General features: G+C 38.4%; 1 protein-coding gene across 33 annotated transcripts in view; it reads right to left on the minus strand.

Annotated features, from left to right (window-relative positions):
* The window catches only part of LOC100562425 (protocadherin gamma-B4), a 378,208-nt gene that overhangs the window by 104,856 nt on the left and 255,466 nt on the right, over nt 1-17,886 (minus strand). Inside the window, exon 1 of one of the 33 annotated variants that reach the window (XM_062979498.1) lies at nt 14,313-14,522. The exons of 30 other annotated variants lie outside the window; for them this stretch is intronic. In XM_062979498.1, the coding sequence (XP_062835568.1) occupies nt 14,313-14,507 (195 nt within the window). In that variant the 5' untranslated portion in view covers nt 14,508-14,522. Of the gene's footprint in view, nt 1-532; nt 4,587-7,880; nt 11,512-14,312; nt 14,523-17,886 lie in introns of those variants that run through there. 2 more of the 33 variants (XM_062979463.1, XM_062979462.1) reach the window with 2 other exon arrangements.

Here is a 17,886-nt window from a genome sequence, read left to right on the forward strand (position 1 = left end):
AGCCTCCCCGCTTTGCTCATTTCCTTTATATTGCTGGCAGAGGTGGGATATTATAAAAGATTTCCCCCCTGCCTCAATATTCTGTTATAGTGAGTGATATAAACTTAAATGTATCAATGGCTGCACTGAGTTCATTACACTTATATAACAGCTTCCACCTGCAGACTGAGGGGGGAAAAGTATTTCCATTTTGAAATTGGCCCCCCATATGTCCCCAAAAGTTTCTAGTGTGGGTTCAAGAAGCCCCATGGAGCAGATTTTGAGATGACATAGAGCTACAGGAGAGAAGATGAAATAACTTAATTGCATAAATGAAAGTTCAGTCACACTCTTGTCTCCCAGCTCATATATTCCATTCTAGAAGAAGAGTACAGATGTAACTAAGTAAGATATTAATAAATGATTAATATACTGATAATTAGAAAAAGGTATAGTGAAGAGTGCAGATGTAACTAAATAAGATAGTAATAAATGATTAATATACTGATAATTAGAAAAAGGTATAGTGCAGATGTCTGCGTACACAGCTCACCTTTTCATCAACTTCCATTTCTGAACTGAAATTCTCACAGTTGCTATCCACAAGTACCAGATGAGAGTTATCACCATCAAGCAAGTTTTCTGCGACCTGGATATTGGGTTTTGGTAAAGCGATGTCATCTCTCTTCAATGCAGAGGATAAACAGAGTTGGTAGGAATAAGGCAAAGTTCCTTCTTCATAGTTTGGGGGAAATACAACATGTGTCTTAGAAAAAGTATTAGGGTCAAAACACTGGAATAATTTGGGATTCCGGGACTGCCGAAGTTTTATTACAATGACCAGAATGACTGAGAGTAGGAAGAAAAATGAGATCAAAGCTAAAGCCAGCACCAAGTAAAACTGGACCTCAGACTGCTGCTCAGAGTCGCCGGATCGGTTACTCATTTCTGGAAGTGCCTCTTGGAAGTTCTCGGCAACCACAAGGTTCAGTATCACTGTGGCTGAGAGTGGAGACTTTCCATTGCCCTTAACCAAGATGACCAGTTTGTGTTTCACAACATCTTTCTCCACAAGGACCCGTGATGTCCTGATCTCTCCGGTGCGGGACCCAATAGTGAACAGTGTGGGCTCACTGGCTTGCAGCAGTTGGTAGGAGAGCCAGGCATTGTGTCCTGCGTCAGCATCCACTGCCACCACTTTGGTCACTAGATAGCCTGGCTCAGCTGAGTGAGGAACTACCTCAAACAAAGCTGAACCATCGGCAGGTGGCAAAGGATACAGAACCCGAGGACTATTGTCATTCTCATCCAAAATAAGAATCGACACAGTGGTGTTGCTGCCGAGAGGAGGAGACCCACCATCCTGGGCCTTTACTTGAATCTGAAACTGCCTGAACTGCTCATAGTCAAAGGAACGCTGTGCATAGATTGTTCCAGTCTCAGAGTTAATGGAGACAAAAGAGGAGAGAGGTAGATCCTCAATTTTGCTGTTGAAGATGGAGTAAGTAATCTGTGCATTGTGGCCCAGATCTGGGTCAGAGGCTTTGATTGTGAAAATGGAGGCTCCTGAAGGATTGTTTTCTGGCACAAAAATGTTGTAGGCCTTTTCTTCAAAGGCAGGAGAATTGTCGTTGATATCTGAAATCTGGAGATAGATGGTTTTGTTTGAGGAGAGAGGTGGGGTACCTTTGTCAGTAGCAATGATTGTGATGTTATACTCTGGCTTTCTCTCTCTGTCCAGGGAACCATCTGTGATGAGCTTGTAGTAGTTTCTAGAGGTTGTTACTATTTTAAATGGCCAATCACCTAGTAAGGAACATACTACTTCCCCATTTTCTCCAGAATCTCGATCCTTCACATTGACAAGAGCAATCATTGTTCCAGGAACAGCATCTTCAGGAATATGGCTAGACAAGGACGCCAGAACCACTTCAGGAGCATTGTCATTCACATCCTGTATCTTCATCTCAATCTTGCAGTGAGCCACTAATCCTCCTCCATCTTTGGCTTCCACTGACATAGTGTATTTTTCTATTTCCTCAAAATTTATGGTCTCTTTAATTGTAATTACTCCAGTCTGTGGATCTAAATTGAATTTCTGGGTGGCTCTTTCTGGGATGCTGCTGAAAGTATAACTAATATGTGCATTTGAACCTTCATCGTTGTCAAAGGCTACAACTTGGAGTATGGAAGAGCCCACAGGGGAATTTTCCACAAGGCTGACTGTATAGACATCTTGTGTGAAGATGGGTGGGTTGTCATTTGCATCAGTGATATTAATCCCAATCTGGGCAGTGCCAGTTTTTCTGGGTTCACCCCCATCCATTGCTGTAAGAATTAAGTGGAGGACCTGTTCACTTTCATGATCCAGTGGTTTCTGCAGAACCAATTCTGCATATTTATTTTGATCATGACTATCTTTAACTTCTAATATGAAAAACTGATTTGAACTTAATTCGTAATTCTGAAGAGAATTCTTTCCTATGTCAGGATCTTCAGCTTTTCCAATAGGAAATCTAGTACCTTGTAATGTTGATTCAATTATTTCAAGCCTGATATTGCCCCTCAAGAATTGGGGAGAATTATCATTAATGTCCTGGACTGCTACACTTATGTGGAAAACATTTAAAGGATTTTCAACCACAGCTTCAAAATCGATGTGACAGTTTGTGCTCTCCCCACAAATTCCCTCACGATCTATTCTGTCATTCACATATAAGTTCCCATTTTCTGCATTGATAGTGAAATATTGCTTTTTACCTTCAGAAAGGATGTGTAGATTCCTGTTTCTCAATTCTCTGGCATTCAGTCCCAAATCCTTTGCAAGATTTCCCACCAAAGATCCTTTTGCCATCTCCTCTGGGATGAAATAGTGAACTTCTTCCAAAACAATTCCACGAAACAAAGATAATAATATAAGAAGCTTCATTTGTCTCATTGATGTTTCAAAGCTTTCTGCATGAAGGATTCCTTTTCTCATTTTCTTATTCTCTTTAATAAGTACAGGATTTGAAATTTTCACCCAAAAGAGAGGGTGTTCAGCAAGAAAAATTAAATGGATCCTTTATTTTGGCTTACTTTTGTTTTCTTCTCTTGCAGCTGAAGTATTTGTTCATGTGCTATTCTATTTGTCCGATCTACAGTTTAGTCTCTGCTAAAAGCCAAAGGCACCAGTAAGATCTTCAACTGTACTCAGATCATCACTTTGTCCAACAGCGGCACTGTGAGTTTGAAACAGGGAATTGCAGCCTCTGTACTTTGTGATTTCCCACCAATGAACATCACAGAAAGTCTTCACTGTCATTTATATATCATGATCCAAATCACATTAAAATAGAATTGCTGGACTTTCTTTTGTTATAAAATAGGAATATTTGTATATATTTATGTTTAGGGGAAAGTTTAAAATTCAATGCAATAATTTCAGCAGCAAAGAAAACAGGAATGACTAATTTATAGTTTGGTTGATCTTGTGAAAGAAATTTCCTTACAAGGCTTTCTAAGCAAATTAATGTTTAAACTTTTATTGGTGTTCCTCAGAAAAAATGGAAGAGCAAAACACACTGTTGAGAGAAATATTCTATAGACTATATTCTAGTACTTCACTTACTTTAGACATAAATAATTCTGTCAAGAACATCTTTATAATATGCAATGGATCACCATTAAGAATGGCTATATAGTAATTTACTTTCACAATGTTTATCACTGAAAACGGACCATCAACTCAACCTCTCTTCTTACAGCGACACCAAAGGCATTAGAAATGGCCAGCTTCTGCTCAAAGGAAATTTAGTATAATGCCCAGCTTGTAACTTTGTTTGTGGTTTTTCTATACATTCTACAGTAACTGTATTGTCTATTTGCTTCTGACACGATAAATAAATAACCACTCTTTTGTCACTTTGTTTACTGTTCTAGCTTGTAGTCCATTTGAGGGAATATTAGAGCTTAAAAGGTACCTCTCATACAATCCACCATCCCTCCCCACCTGTCCAAACACTCTAAATACTTTGCTGAGTATGGATGTAAAATTCATTCCTTTGGGAAATTTTGTTTCTGAATTTATAAAACACCCCAGCAACTCCACTGTTTCAGTAATGTGATTCTTCTTCCTTTGTTACACATACAGCATTAAAGTATTAATTATTGCAAGAGGTCAGGACTACAGAATTTGAAATGCAAAGGTTAGTATGCTTACCACCCACTTTCAGGAGGAGGAACTGTACAGGAAAAGAAGAGAATAATGTTTTGACACGATCCTAGTGAAATGATAAAACTGATAATCCAGCCCAGATGCAAATGCTGATATCCTTCCCTGGAAATACTGGTATTTGCCAACAAGCCAGGTTTAGCTTATAGCCATATTGTCTAATGATATAGAAATTACTTTACAAGAAACATTTGCTGAACTCTCCCAGAACACTTATCAACGCAAGGTGAACTAATCATCATTTAAACCAAGAATTGAAAACAGAGTCCCTCAGATGCTTTTGATTATAACTCACATCTTCCCTTAACACTAGCTCTACTGGTTAAGGATGATGTAAACAGTAGTGCTTCCCTCCTCTAGAATAAACCTTTTTCCGGTTCCGTACATGTGGCTCTGGATATGTCTATCAGCTATTTGATTAATCTTGTATGAGTTGTTGTATGTCTTTTGGGTTGTGTGGCCATGTTCCAGAAGTATTCTCTCCTGACGTTTCGCCCACATCTATGGCAGGCATCCTCAGAGGTTGTGAGATATCCATACCTCACAACCTCTGACGATGCCTGCCATAGATGTGGGTGAAACGTCAGGAGAGAATACTTCTGGAACATGGCCACACAGCCCGAAAGACATACAACAATCCTGTGATCCCGGCCATGAAAGCCTCCGACAACACTTGTATGAGTTGTCACATGATGATGAAAGATGAAAGCACTGACTGGGTATAATAATCACTACCACCATTATTGCAATTGTTATGTGGTTAATTCTCTAGCTTCTTGAGCTTTTGCTGACTATGGACCTCATCACACTGAGGTCGATAAGCTGAGCAGCAGGAGGAGGAAACCACTGTCCTGACCCCACATCGCCCACTGTGCCATTTTCTCCATCAAAGGGGGGAAAGTATAGCCGCTGAGCATCCCCCAATTCTTCTCAATGAGAACACAGGAAGCCTCCTGTATTTTCTGGGAAGCGTCCTAGCACGCTGCCAGAACACTTCCTCTACGAAGCTCCACCGGAAGTATCCTTATGTCATGCGATGCCATCCATTGGGTTGCATTGAGGAAGCATCCTGGCAGCATGCTAGGACACATCCAGGCGGTCCTAGTATTCAGTTATCCACGTAGAGGTTGTATCAGGACATTCTTTACCTAGGAAGAATTAAACTAGGTAATGTAAAACTTTAAGAGCTGTATGCTACACAAATGCGCAGACACGGTCAAATGATTTTAGTATTCCAGGAACACCATCCATTTTCCTCTGTGTATAAAAGTTTCCTTTGGTGAATACAGCAGGCTTATTTTTAGTTAAGTGTATAGAAAATGCAGATTAAAACATTTCAGTGTGTAAGTAACATGGCTGTAACTATTTTGCTAGAGACAAAATATACCACAGAAGTGGTATTTTAAATGTTATGCTTTCTCTTCAGTTGTGTGCTTTTTAAATATAATTAAAATATTAAATAATATTAAATAATTTTGTGTCTTTGCTCTATTAAAAACTGCATAAATGACTAAAAGAACTGTTAAAATATTCCACAGTTCTATGATCCAAAACACTTTCCTCATTCTCAGTTCATGTATTCATACGCTATATATATCTTGAAGTGGTATAGTGCAAGAAACATAACTGGAAATTAGGAAATTTGGATATTGTCACTAGCTTTAGCTTCTCTATATGCTCACTTACTACAATATGCAAATGATAGCAATGCTAACTTCCACTACAACATTCTAATAAGAATAATAAAATGGTTTTCAAGAATCATGTATCTGCTTCTTCATGGGATCCTTAGCATTAATAAAATACTTTGGAGTATTGAAATAACATATGGGCAAGTGGTGGCACTTTCTCTAGGTTTGTAGAGGGAAGAGGTAGTGATGATAGCAGTGGAAGAAGACTGCTGCCCCCAGCTGCCATTTTCTCTAATGCATACTTTCAGGGGACGCTGTCCAAGTAGAGTGCCTTCAGGGATTCTTCCTACATAGTCATGCAGGAGAGAAGATGGTGTTTTGGAGCCAGTAATTTCTGAATTCACCTCTTACGAACAGAGCACATAGAAATTTGATAAATATACAGATAGACCCTAAAGGCACTATGTAATTTCCAGACAGTTTGATTAAATTGATCTTTTGTATTTCTTTTGAATATCTCATATTGGAAAATATATGAATTTCTTGAACTATACAGTACAGAAAAACTGATTATAATTTTGATCTATATTTGCCTCCACAACACAGAAAAAACAGATAAATATTTTATTTACTTGCATGTGAATACCCATATCTAATCTTCATTAGTGTGGATGCATACTTACTACCAAGATGAAGACTAGTTACTTTTTTGTCACTTCCCTTCAATAGGACACTGCTTCCTAAGTTTGGATCAGAGTTCCACTTTACTTCAACACACTTGAGCTTAAATAATAATCACCAAGAGTCAGTAAATGTTAGATTTTATGACAGCCTAAGTTCCCTTTCCTAGTTCTTCCTAAGGCAACACGCTGTGATGGATTGGTTTGAATAAGTCTCCTTTACCAGTTTGATGCTCCTGAGTCCTAATGTTTTCTTATGATTTCTAAACATCATAGAAACTTAATTTTTATCTGTTTGAAAGGAAAAATAGGGTCTACATAAGATTAGTCTTAGAATCATAGACTCATAGATTCATAGAGTTGGAAGAGAGCACATGGACCATCTAGTCCAACACCCTGCCATGCAGGAAAAGCACAAAGTACTCTTGACAGATGGCCATCCAGCCTCTGTTTAAAAGCTTCAAAGAAAGGAGCTTCCACCACACTCTGTATAAATTAAGTCTTTGTATGAACAGAATTACAAATACCCTTGTTTCTGATGAACTAAATAAAGCTTAATTTACAAAATCTTCTCCAGACAGAGTATCTGTATAACCAGCATTAAAAGAAACAAACTAAAGAATTGTCAGAACCCAAAGTGAATTTTCGGATAGACCTCGTCCCATCAACAGAGGGCCATCAATTTCTCTCCCCAATGCATCCCCAGTGCAACTTTGAAACATGACTGAAAAAGCCTCCTAAGATTGGTTTACAACTGAACAGAAGGCAGAAGGAACAGAAGTTCAGCCTCACTGTTGGTCAAATGCTACTGGGACCTAAATCTTAGCCCAAAATGCCAATATTTATTGTAATGTTTGAAGAAAGAAAGCTAATTAGGTATACAATTATTTCTTTTTACCCTAGTCCTGCTACATGCACAATGGAGGACCTTCTAACTGCAACACCAGAGGCACTCCAAGTGGCCAGCTACTGGGCAAAAAATATTTAGTATTAATGCCAAGTCTTTTTTCTTAAAAAAAACCTCTATGTTTGCAAATCCATTACAACTTGTACCTTCGGTTCACTTCTGACACGAGAAATAAATAAATACCCTAGTTGTAGGGGGGAAATGCAAAAAAAAAAAAAATCTTCCCCATCTCTTTTAATTTTGGAAATGCTAGAGAATATGGAAAATGACAAATGACTATAGGATAAATAATTACAATAATGGGTTTAGTATTCCAAACTATAGTCATTTAACTGTATCTGACAGTACAAAAGAAAGAGGAAAAGCAACTGAAAAATTGTAAATGCAATTGTACCTACATTACAAAAGGTTGGTATTGGTAAAGAACTATATACTCTACTATGCATATAATCTCAAGAACCAAGGCTTACCTCCTCAGTGTTTTCCATTTCAGATTTAAAATTGTTTCCATTATTGCCTGCACAATGTGTAACAGATATATCTTTGCAAAGAAAATTGTCGGCATTTGGAAATTTGGGTGCAAGGAAAGTAAACTCATTTCGCTGCGACTCTGAGGAAAGGCATAGCTGGTAGGAATAAGGCAAAGTCCCATCTTCAAAATTAGGGGGAAAGATGGCCCCTGCCTTTGAATGAGGAACAGGTCCAAAGCACTGCAGGAATTGAGGATTCCCTGATTTCCTGACTTTCATCGTGATGGCCAGAATCACTGTCAAGAGGAATAAGAAGGAAATCACGGCCAAGGCCAGCACCAAGTAGAACTGGAGATCATCCTGGATTTCTGAGTCTTTTGCCTGGTTTTTCATTTCTGGAAGGGCTTCCTGGAAGTTTTCAGCAAACACCATATTCAGGGTGATGGTGGCTGAGAGAGCAGGCTGCCCATTATCCTTCACAACCACCAGCAGCCTCTGTTTCACAGCATCTTTCTCCACAAGGGCCCTGGCTGTCCTGATCTCCCCAGTATGAGATCCAATGGAGAAAAGGCCTGGCTCTGTGGCTTGGAACAGATGGTAGGAGAGCCAGGCATTGTGCCCTGAATCGGCATCCACTGCCACTACTTTGGTAACTAGATAATCTTCCTCAGCAGAACGAGGCACCATCTCAAACAAGGTGGATCCCTTAGTATCTTGGGAAGGGGACAGAATATGAGGCGTGTTATCATTTTGGTCCAGAATAAACACCCTGACTGTGGCATTGCTACTGAGAGAGGGAGATCCTCCATCTTGGGCCTTCACTTGAAGCTGAAACTCTCTGAATTCTTCATAGTCAAAGGATCGCTGGGCATAGATGGTGCCAGTCTCAGAGTTAATGGAGATATAGGAGGAGATGGGGAGCTCCTGGATATTGCTGCTAAGGATGGAGTACATGATCCGTGCATTTGGGCCCATGTCTGGGTCAGAGGCTTTAACAGTAAAAATGGAGGAGCCAGCCGGTTTGTTTTCTGGCACATAGATGCTGTAAGAAGATTTTCCAAAAGTAGGGCTATTATCATTTATGTCAGAAATCTGTAAAGGGATGATTTTATGTGTGGAAAGAGGAGGTGTTCCTTTGTCAGTGGCTGTGATTGTAATGTTGTACTCAGGAGTTGCTTCTCTGTCCAATGGACTGTCTGTCATGAGCTTGTAGTAATTATTAGATGATGGGAGAATCTTGAAAGGCAAATTATCTTGCAAATAGCAGTCAACATTTCCGTGATCTCCAGTGTCTTTGTCATTAATTTTGATCAAAGCGATTAAGGTACCAGGCAGAGAATTTTCAGAAACTGGGCTGAATACAGAAGCTAACATCACATCTGGGGCATTATCGTTCTCATCAAGAATACTTATTTCAATGTTGCAGTGTGCCACTAATCCACCTCCATCTTTAGCTTCTACTGTCATGGTATGCTCTTTAGTTTCTTCAAAGTCAACTTTCCCAATCAGGATGATTATTCCATGAACTGAGTCCAGGCTGAATTTCCTCTGGCTATCTGCAGGTATGTTGCTGAATTCATACCTGATCAGTGCATTTGTACCCTCATCTTTATCAGTGGCAAGAACCTGAAGCACCTGAGACCCAACAGGTGTGTTTTCATGCAAACTGACTTTATAGACCTCTTCAGTAAAAATGGGTGGGTTATCGTTGGCATCAGTGATGTTAACCCATATTTGGGCAGTGCCAGTTTTTCTAGGTTCACCCCCATCCAGGGCTGTAAGTGATAAGTGAAGAGCCTGCTCATTTTCCCGGTCAAGTTGTTTCTGCAGCTTTAATTCTGCATATTTATTTCCATCTTTTCTTTGTCTGATTTCCAAAGTGAAATATTGATTAGAACTCAGCTGATAATTTTGAAGAGAATTTACCCCAATATCAGGATCTTGAGCTTTCCCCAGGAGAAATCTGGTGCCAGGCAAAGTGGATTCAATGATCTCCAAGTTAATATTGCTATTGATGAATTGGGGTGCATTATCATTAACATCTTGGATTGCCACTGTTATATAGAAGACATTTGAAGGATTTTCAACTACTACTTCCATGTTAACAGTACAAAGTTGAGCTGTGTCACATACTTCCTCTCTATCTATCCGGTCATTCACATAGAGGTTTCCATTTTCTGTATTAATACTGAAATACTGCATTTTATCTACAGAGATAGCATGTAAATTTCGCCTTGCTAGTTCTCTGGCATTCAGTTGCAAATCTTTGGCAAGATTTCCTACAATGGAGCCTTTTGGCATCTCCTCAGGGATTGAATAATGAATCTGCTCTGAAGCTCCCCAACAGAAGATAGGTAACAGTAAGAGAAGTGGTACTTGCCTTTTGATTCCCATGGCATTTTTTTCTTTCCTTCTTTCCATTTGCATCTTTTACAGACAAATAAGCAGATCAAGTCTCTTTTGCAGCTTGTAGTAATTTCACAAAATTCTCCATAAGGAAAGTAAAATGTAATCTACTTTTGTTCTTAAATCATGGAGATTATCATTCTTTCTCCTTCTTTCCTTCCAGCAAGATTGCTGTGCTTTTGGAATCTGCTGTTTGCCCGGTCTGTGCAGTATTCACGAAACAGTCATCTGGTTGTATAGGACAAACATTTACTGGATCATTACTTCCTTTCGGTACCACACTGGTCAACAGTGACACTCAGAGGCAAAGACTCAGAACTACATGCTTTCAGTTCCAGTTTAACATTGTAATTTGGATGAAAACACTACAATTTGGATGAAATACTACAATTGTTTGAGAATAAAAAATGTCACAGAGTCCAGTTCCATAATAATGGCTGCAAACTGCCATTTTACTAGTTCTAATTTCCAGTTTATCTGCTTGGAAGACATGTAGTAGCTTTTTTTCAAAAATGTACTTGGGATTTTCCAATTTGATTACAGAAAGTTTGTCTATGTTAGAAGCTCAATACATATCATACGTGTTTCTACCTGAATTCAAATTACACTATGCAGATCCCATTTTTGTGGGGTTTAGGTATTTACACTGGAACCAATTATTACTTGTAGAGGATATGCAACTGCCATCAAAAGCTGCAACCTTTTATGCCTTTGTCTATTAAAAGGAAAATCAGTACACCATAATGTGTCACATAGTGCCACCATTTTGCAACACCATTTTACCCTTGTTCCATAACAATGATATCCCACTGTAACAGCCCTCTCACTAATACTTGCTACTGCCAAAATCAGTTTCAACTTATGTCTGTCAGCCCCAGCTTTCCACACGGGGACATGAGAGAAGCCTCTCACAGGATGGTAACATATCCAGGCGTTCTCTGGGCAATGTCTTTGTAGATGGCCAATTCTCTCACACCAGAAGCGACTTGTAGTATGTTCTCAATTTGCCTCTGACACGATAAAAAAAAAACTTACGGAAAGCCCATGAATGAGAGACCAAGAAGTCACCCTATCATCAACAACCCTACTCAGCTTGCTTGAATCTTTTCATCTAGACCAGACATGGGCAAATTTTCGCCTTCCAGGTGTTTTGGACTTCAGCTCCCACAATACCTAACAGCTACTAAGCTGGGTGGGATTTCTGGGGGTTGAAGTCCAAAAAACTGGAGGGCCAAAGTTTGCCCATGCTTGATCTAGACCGTGGTCTTTTTTCCAATTGCCTTCTACATTACCAATCATTATTTTCCTTTTCTAGTGAATCATGCCTTTTCATGATATCTTCAAAGTACCACAGACTTAATTTGGATATCTAGGCTTCTAAGGGGAATTTTGCCCTGATTTTTTCTAGGGCTCTATTATGTGTCTTTTTAGCAGTTAAGAGTATTCATAGAACTTTTCTACCACACCTTATTTCAAATGAATGTTTCTTTTCTAATCAGCTTTGACCTCTGTCCAACTGTCACAAATACAATGATATGGACAATTCTAACTTTAGTTTTCAGTGATACAACTTTACACATAAGGATCTTGTCTAGTTCCTTCATGGCTGCCCTTCCAGGTCCCTAGTCGTCTTCTGATTTCTTGATTGCAGTCTCCATTCTGATTAATGACTGAGCCAAGGTATGGAAAATATTGTAATATTTCAAAGTTTTCATGTTTTACTTTAAAGTTATGTAGATAATACATGATCATTATTTTCTTAATATTCTTCTTTAATTTTCTATAGTAATCCTCCCAATTCTTTGAAATTTTCTGTTAGTAGTGTGGCAATCATCTGCATATCTTATATTGTTGATGTTACTTCATCCAATTTTCACATCTCCTTCCTCTGAGTGTAATCCTGCTTTATATATATGTTGAGCATACAAGTTAAGTAAAAAGGGTGATAAGATGTAGCTTTTCCTCACCCCCCTTGCCAATCAGAAACCTTTTTTATCTCCATATGCTATCCTAACAGTTGCCTCTTCTCCTGAATACAGGTTTTACAAATGTTGTGGCATACCTGTTTCATTGATAGTGATCTATAGTTTTTCATCATCTACACAAGCAAAGGCTTTGCTATAATCAAAAAAGAACAGGCTGATCTTCTTTTGAATTTTTTTGGTGTGCTCCATTATCAAATGTGTGTTTGCAATACGATCTCTAGTGCCTCTTCTGTTCCTGAATCCCAGCTTGAACATCTTACATGGCAAAAGTTTTATTACAAAATTCAGAGCATCACTTTACTTTCATGGTAAATTACTGGCATACCATTTGTTCCTAATGATTTATTTCTGACCCTATTTCTGTAGCTGTCTAATCTATCATCCTGATCAGTACCACCTCAAATTAAAACAAACATAAACCATAAAAGCCATTTCTACAATCAAGCTGGCTCATATGAGCAAGGGGGGTTGGCTCAGTCATTTTACTCCAAGTCATGCAGGGATTTAAAGTTGAATTCGAATCTAGTAAATTAACAGACAATGAATGACATTGATAAAAAATCTGTGTAACATGTTTCTATAACTGCATATCATCAAACATCCATTAAATTGGGTTTAAGTGTTGATTTTAACACTGTTTATATTTAATTCCATTTTAAAGCTTGAATGTTTTTTAGGTTTTAATTGTATTGTATTGGTTCTACTATAAGCTGCTTTGAGTTTCCTTTTTGAGAGGAAAAAGTGGGCTGTAAATAATAATCATCATTGGGGTGTTGTGTAGTTTCTGGGCTGTATGGTCATTTTCTAGCAGCATTTTCTCTTGATGTTTCTCCTGCATTTGTGGCTGGCATATTCAGAAGTCAATTCCAATTTTAATCAACCCTGGAGAGCTGGTGGAAACCCCATCTTCTGGACGGAGCCCCATGCCAGCCATCACACAACATTGTGTGACTTCCAGTAGAGGTCCCACTTCTAGTTGGGATGAAAGCATCGCCAAAGGCTTTCCCCACAACTTGGGAAGCTTCAATGGACCCAGTACTGGTCCCCTGTGTGATGGGGAAAACATCACTGAGAGGGAGCTGCATGCACCACTGCCGCTCTTCTTTTGCCATGATGCCAGGTGAAGCAGAAGGCTTTGCCTGGCCTTTGTGATGAGATCCTTAATGACAACCATTTTACTCAATTCTGGAAACTTGTTTTCATAATTAATTTGTTTGAACTTATTTTCCTTTTAAATCAACAGGATTCCATTTATTCACAAACACCTTTTAAACAGATTTCAGTGGGACATATCCAATCTTATATTCACATGATCATAAGGAAATGTCTGTGTTTGGGGAATACCATTGAATCATGGAACTATGGAGTAGAAAGAGATCTTTAGAGTCATACAGCCTAATGCACAGCCAAACAAAAACACGTACAATAAAAGATCCCTGATAGATAACCATCCAATTACTAAAAAACATGCCAACTATTACAACCATGCAGAGAAATAAATATTAAACATTCAGGCAATGATCATACCTTCACTCTTTCATTCTAACACAAAAATAACAAACAAAATGTTCAGCCCAACAATCTGATGGATATGCAGTAATACAGCAATGCAATAATACTAGATTTTAGTCCACTCTGAAATATGAGCCCAGACATACATTTTCCACATCTAGTCATTTTCTATTAGCCATAGTGGTGTTAAGAGTGTTAATATATGTGCTGGATCAGAGAAGTGATTGACATACTGCTTCTTTTTCAATGTACAGACAGAACAAAATAGCAAGAATTAGTACACTGCACTGGGAGAACGCAATAAACACTTCTGTTTATTTATTTATTTACTCTCTTAATGTATTTCAGAATAGAATAAAATCTACAGTTATTGGTATTCTTATGTAGTAAATGTATGGTATGCATGAAAGACAAATATGAATGTTGAAATTATGCATGATTAGTTTTTAACACAGGTAATGAAACCAACATTTCAAACTTTGGACTTTATATTACACACCAGAACTCAAATTTGATAGTGATAGCTCACCTTTGTATTGGATGATTCTCTGAAACTGTTATCAGCATCTTCAATGATATGAAAGAGATCATTAACTTCATAGGTTGGTTGATTTGTGAAAGCACTGGAATAATTTGCCTTGGAAGTATTAAACTGGCTCTTCCCGTAGTCTCTGGTCACAGAAACTTCAGCGCAATGTAACTGAAAAAAATGCTTGGATTCCATTGATCTCCACAAACTGAGAGAAGGGAAATCCTCTGAAGTTAACACATACACCCTGATTCAAACAGATGTGAATTTCTCCACCTGTGCAGCCTGATGTCTAAAACCAGGGGGCAGGTCAAGAACAAGCAGGAAACAAAAACCACTGAGGCCACCAACTAAAAGGTGTGATCTGAAGGAGGAAAATATGGAGGCCACCTCAGGTTGTTCTCCACTAACTAAGTATTATAAAGTTAATGTTGAGAGTTGAAAGAAGTTGTCATTTCTTTATCAAAAATTTCAAAAGGAACAATAGACATGGAGAGTGGAAGGCTCCCATGGTTTGTGATAGTGACAATGATGTTGTAGACTGCCAACTGCTTCCTATCAAAGACTCTTGTTGTCATTATAATAATTGGCACAAGATTTGATCAGGGGATATTGCTGGAGACTAAATATGTGATTTCAGGGCATTATCATTTACATTAGTAATCATTATCATGAGGGTTCATCTGTCCAGCAGATCTCCACTGGATCTCAATTTGATGTAATGAGGAGTCCTAATAGTCGAATTTTCCAATAAGAGTGATCTCTCTTGTATTTGGATCCAGGTGGAATATTTGAGAAACCTTTGGTGTAATTTTTGAAATGAATATTTCTTGCCATTATTAGTGCCTTCATCAAGATCACTTGGATTTAATGTGAATATAGTGGATTCTGTAGGCATATCTTCCCCAACATTTACTTTATAGAGAGGCTAGATAGAAAAATGTGCATTGTTTTTGGCATCCACCAAAATCACTTGAAGAGTTACAGTTTCTATCCTAATAGGATTTCCACCATCATATGCTATAGGAACAAGATTGTAAAAGGCTTCTTCCTCATTATTCAGAGGCTTTAATTCAGTAGATATTCTACCTTCAACAGTTCTTACTGAACAAACAGAGAGACAGTTATAGATGCTGAGTTTGTATCCCTGTAGAGAATTGTTTCCCAAGTCAGGATCCTGAATTGCTAATAGGAGAAATGTTGATCCTAATGCTGTGTGCTCTGTTATATTTATCATTAGTTTTTTCTGACTGGAAAGTAGGGTCATGGTAATTATTATTCATTATTTTCACTTCAATGCCATAAACTTTCATTGCATCTGCAACTATAATATCAACATTCAAGATACACTTCTCTAGCTGATCATGGATTTCCTCTCTATCTATTCATACTGTATTGTGCAAATGCCCACTCTTAAAATTCAAAATAAAATAAGGAATCCTACCTGGGGAAACATTGTGACTCCCATGGCCTGAGTGCTCCTTTGTTTCAGATCTTTTACAATATTCTATTTCCTTCAAGGATGGAGCAATTGATTAGCTTGGCTTGAAATATGTTAGCAAATAGACAGGGGGAAAAGACAACCCCCTTCTTGCTATCTTGGAGGCATTTTGCTATTGTCATAGCTACTCTGCTAAGAAGCTACTCTCTCATATATGTGACTGAATGCTGCTCTAAAACAACAAAAATAAACAATATATTCAGTTAACTGGCACTCATAGAGATTTGTAGATGCCATATAAACGTAGTTTCTAGATGCTTGACAGTTACTGTGTTAAAAATAGTCCTAATTAATACTACCATACTATGTCATGCCATAAACTATGCATTGACTTGATATTAACCTTGAAATACAGAAATTAAAAGCAAATAAAGACAAATAAAGATAAACTTAATGTAACACAGTTTTACATTTCCGCTAAAATGGATTTGGTAGAGAAAAAGTGGGTTATAAATATATACATCTAAGGAAATAATCTATCCCTGACTTAGAGTGCTTATTTGTCCCTGAGATTATTTACTTTAAAATACTCTACTCTCCTTTTTATCTATCGACAAACATTCTGTTGTTCTGATGCTGGTGAAAGACTGTGCAGTGGAACATCGAGTTACGAGCATCCCAAGTTGTGAGCTTTTCGAGTTACAAGCTATTGCTCATTCATTTTTTTATTCCACATGTGAGCCAAATCTGAGTTATGATCCCCATCCAAGATGGTGGCTGCACCGGAAGACTGAAGCAGAGAGAGAACGGCCAGACTGTTGACCGCTCCATCCACCTGGCAAGGGAATATGCTGTTGCTTGGGCCCAGAGCAGACCAAGCCAGGCTGGTGAGGGAGCTTGAGGGGAGCTTCCACAATGGTGGGAAGAGCCAGAGATGGTCCCAAAGGCAGGCCAAGCTCACAGGGAGGGAGAGAGGGGGGGGGGCGGAGAGGCCGAGAGAAAGCCGCTCAGGGAGGGAGGGAGGGCTGCCTGAAGCCCTTGGACTCCATGGAGTCTTGACAAATGGGTTTAATTTGTTTTTGACAGAGCTCTGGAACAGATTAATAGCCTTTCAGTGCCAAAATTGCTTTGACATACAAGCAAATTGAGTTACAAGCTTGGCCACAGAACTAAACTCATATGTCAAGGTATCAATGTAATAGTTTTGCCCAAAGCATTAAGAAGCATTCATATACAATGACACAGATAGTTACTATACATTTCCCAGTCCATGTATTATTTTTTTCATTATATTCTGTTATAATAAACATGACTCCAAAATGATAGGGAAATTCAAGTCAGTAGTATAGAGAAATTCAAGGGCACATTAGAGAACCTACTGGGACTTGAGATCTCAGTATTAAAGTGTCTGAGGACATGTACTATCAATCCATGATCACAAACAGCCACTGCCAATCATGATGACTATATATGATATCATATGGCTAAGTAAAGATGAAATAAAGCACTGTTGTACTCCATGTTTTCTCGTGGAAAAGTGTAAAGGAAAGTGAATTCCTGTCTTATGACTGAAGGAAACAAAGACTTTGATAGCCTTTAAGTACAGACAGATAGTCTCCATGCATTCAACACAATTAAATCACATGCATATCAATACTTCTCGTCTGTAGCATCAAACTGAAGAACATTGGATCTGGAATGTGCCCCTCAATAACCATATTTGCTGGTTTTCTAAGATGCCAAAAAGACTGTTTGGAAAGGTTTTATATAAGTTTAATTGAGGCAGAAAAATAATTATAAAAACTATTATGCTGTCTAACGGTACATATTATTCTGATAGAAGTGCATGTTAATCCAATACAGTTATTCCACAATATGGATTATAGGAAATTCTATCATAAGAAATGGAAGGAAAAAAGTCTCATGCCAAGAAATAAAGAGCCAGTCGTCATAATAATCACAAGAAATTCCGAGATGGTGGTATTGTCTAACTATTGTGAAAAAAATAAATATTTGAACAAGTGTTTGGATTGGGATTAGGCACAGTCCTCCCCTGTTGGCAGAAATGTCTTTGGGTCAGATAGGAATCTTCTTCTACTGGCTAAGATCTGCCCAACAGAAGAGGCCAAAAGG

Source organism: Anolis carolinensis, chromosome 4 (genome assembly GCF_035594765.1).
Source record: "Anolis carolinensis isolate JA03-04 chromosome 4, rAnoCar3.1.pri, whole genome shotgun sequence".
NCBI classification, from domain to species: domain Eukaryota; kingdom Metazoa; phylum Chordata; class Lepidosauria; order Squamata; family Dactyloidae; genus Anolis; species Anolis carolinensis.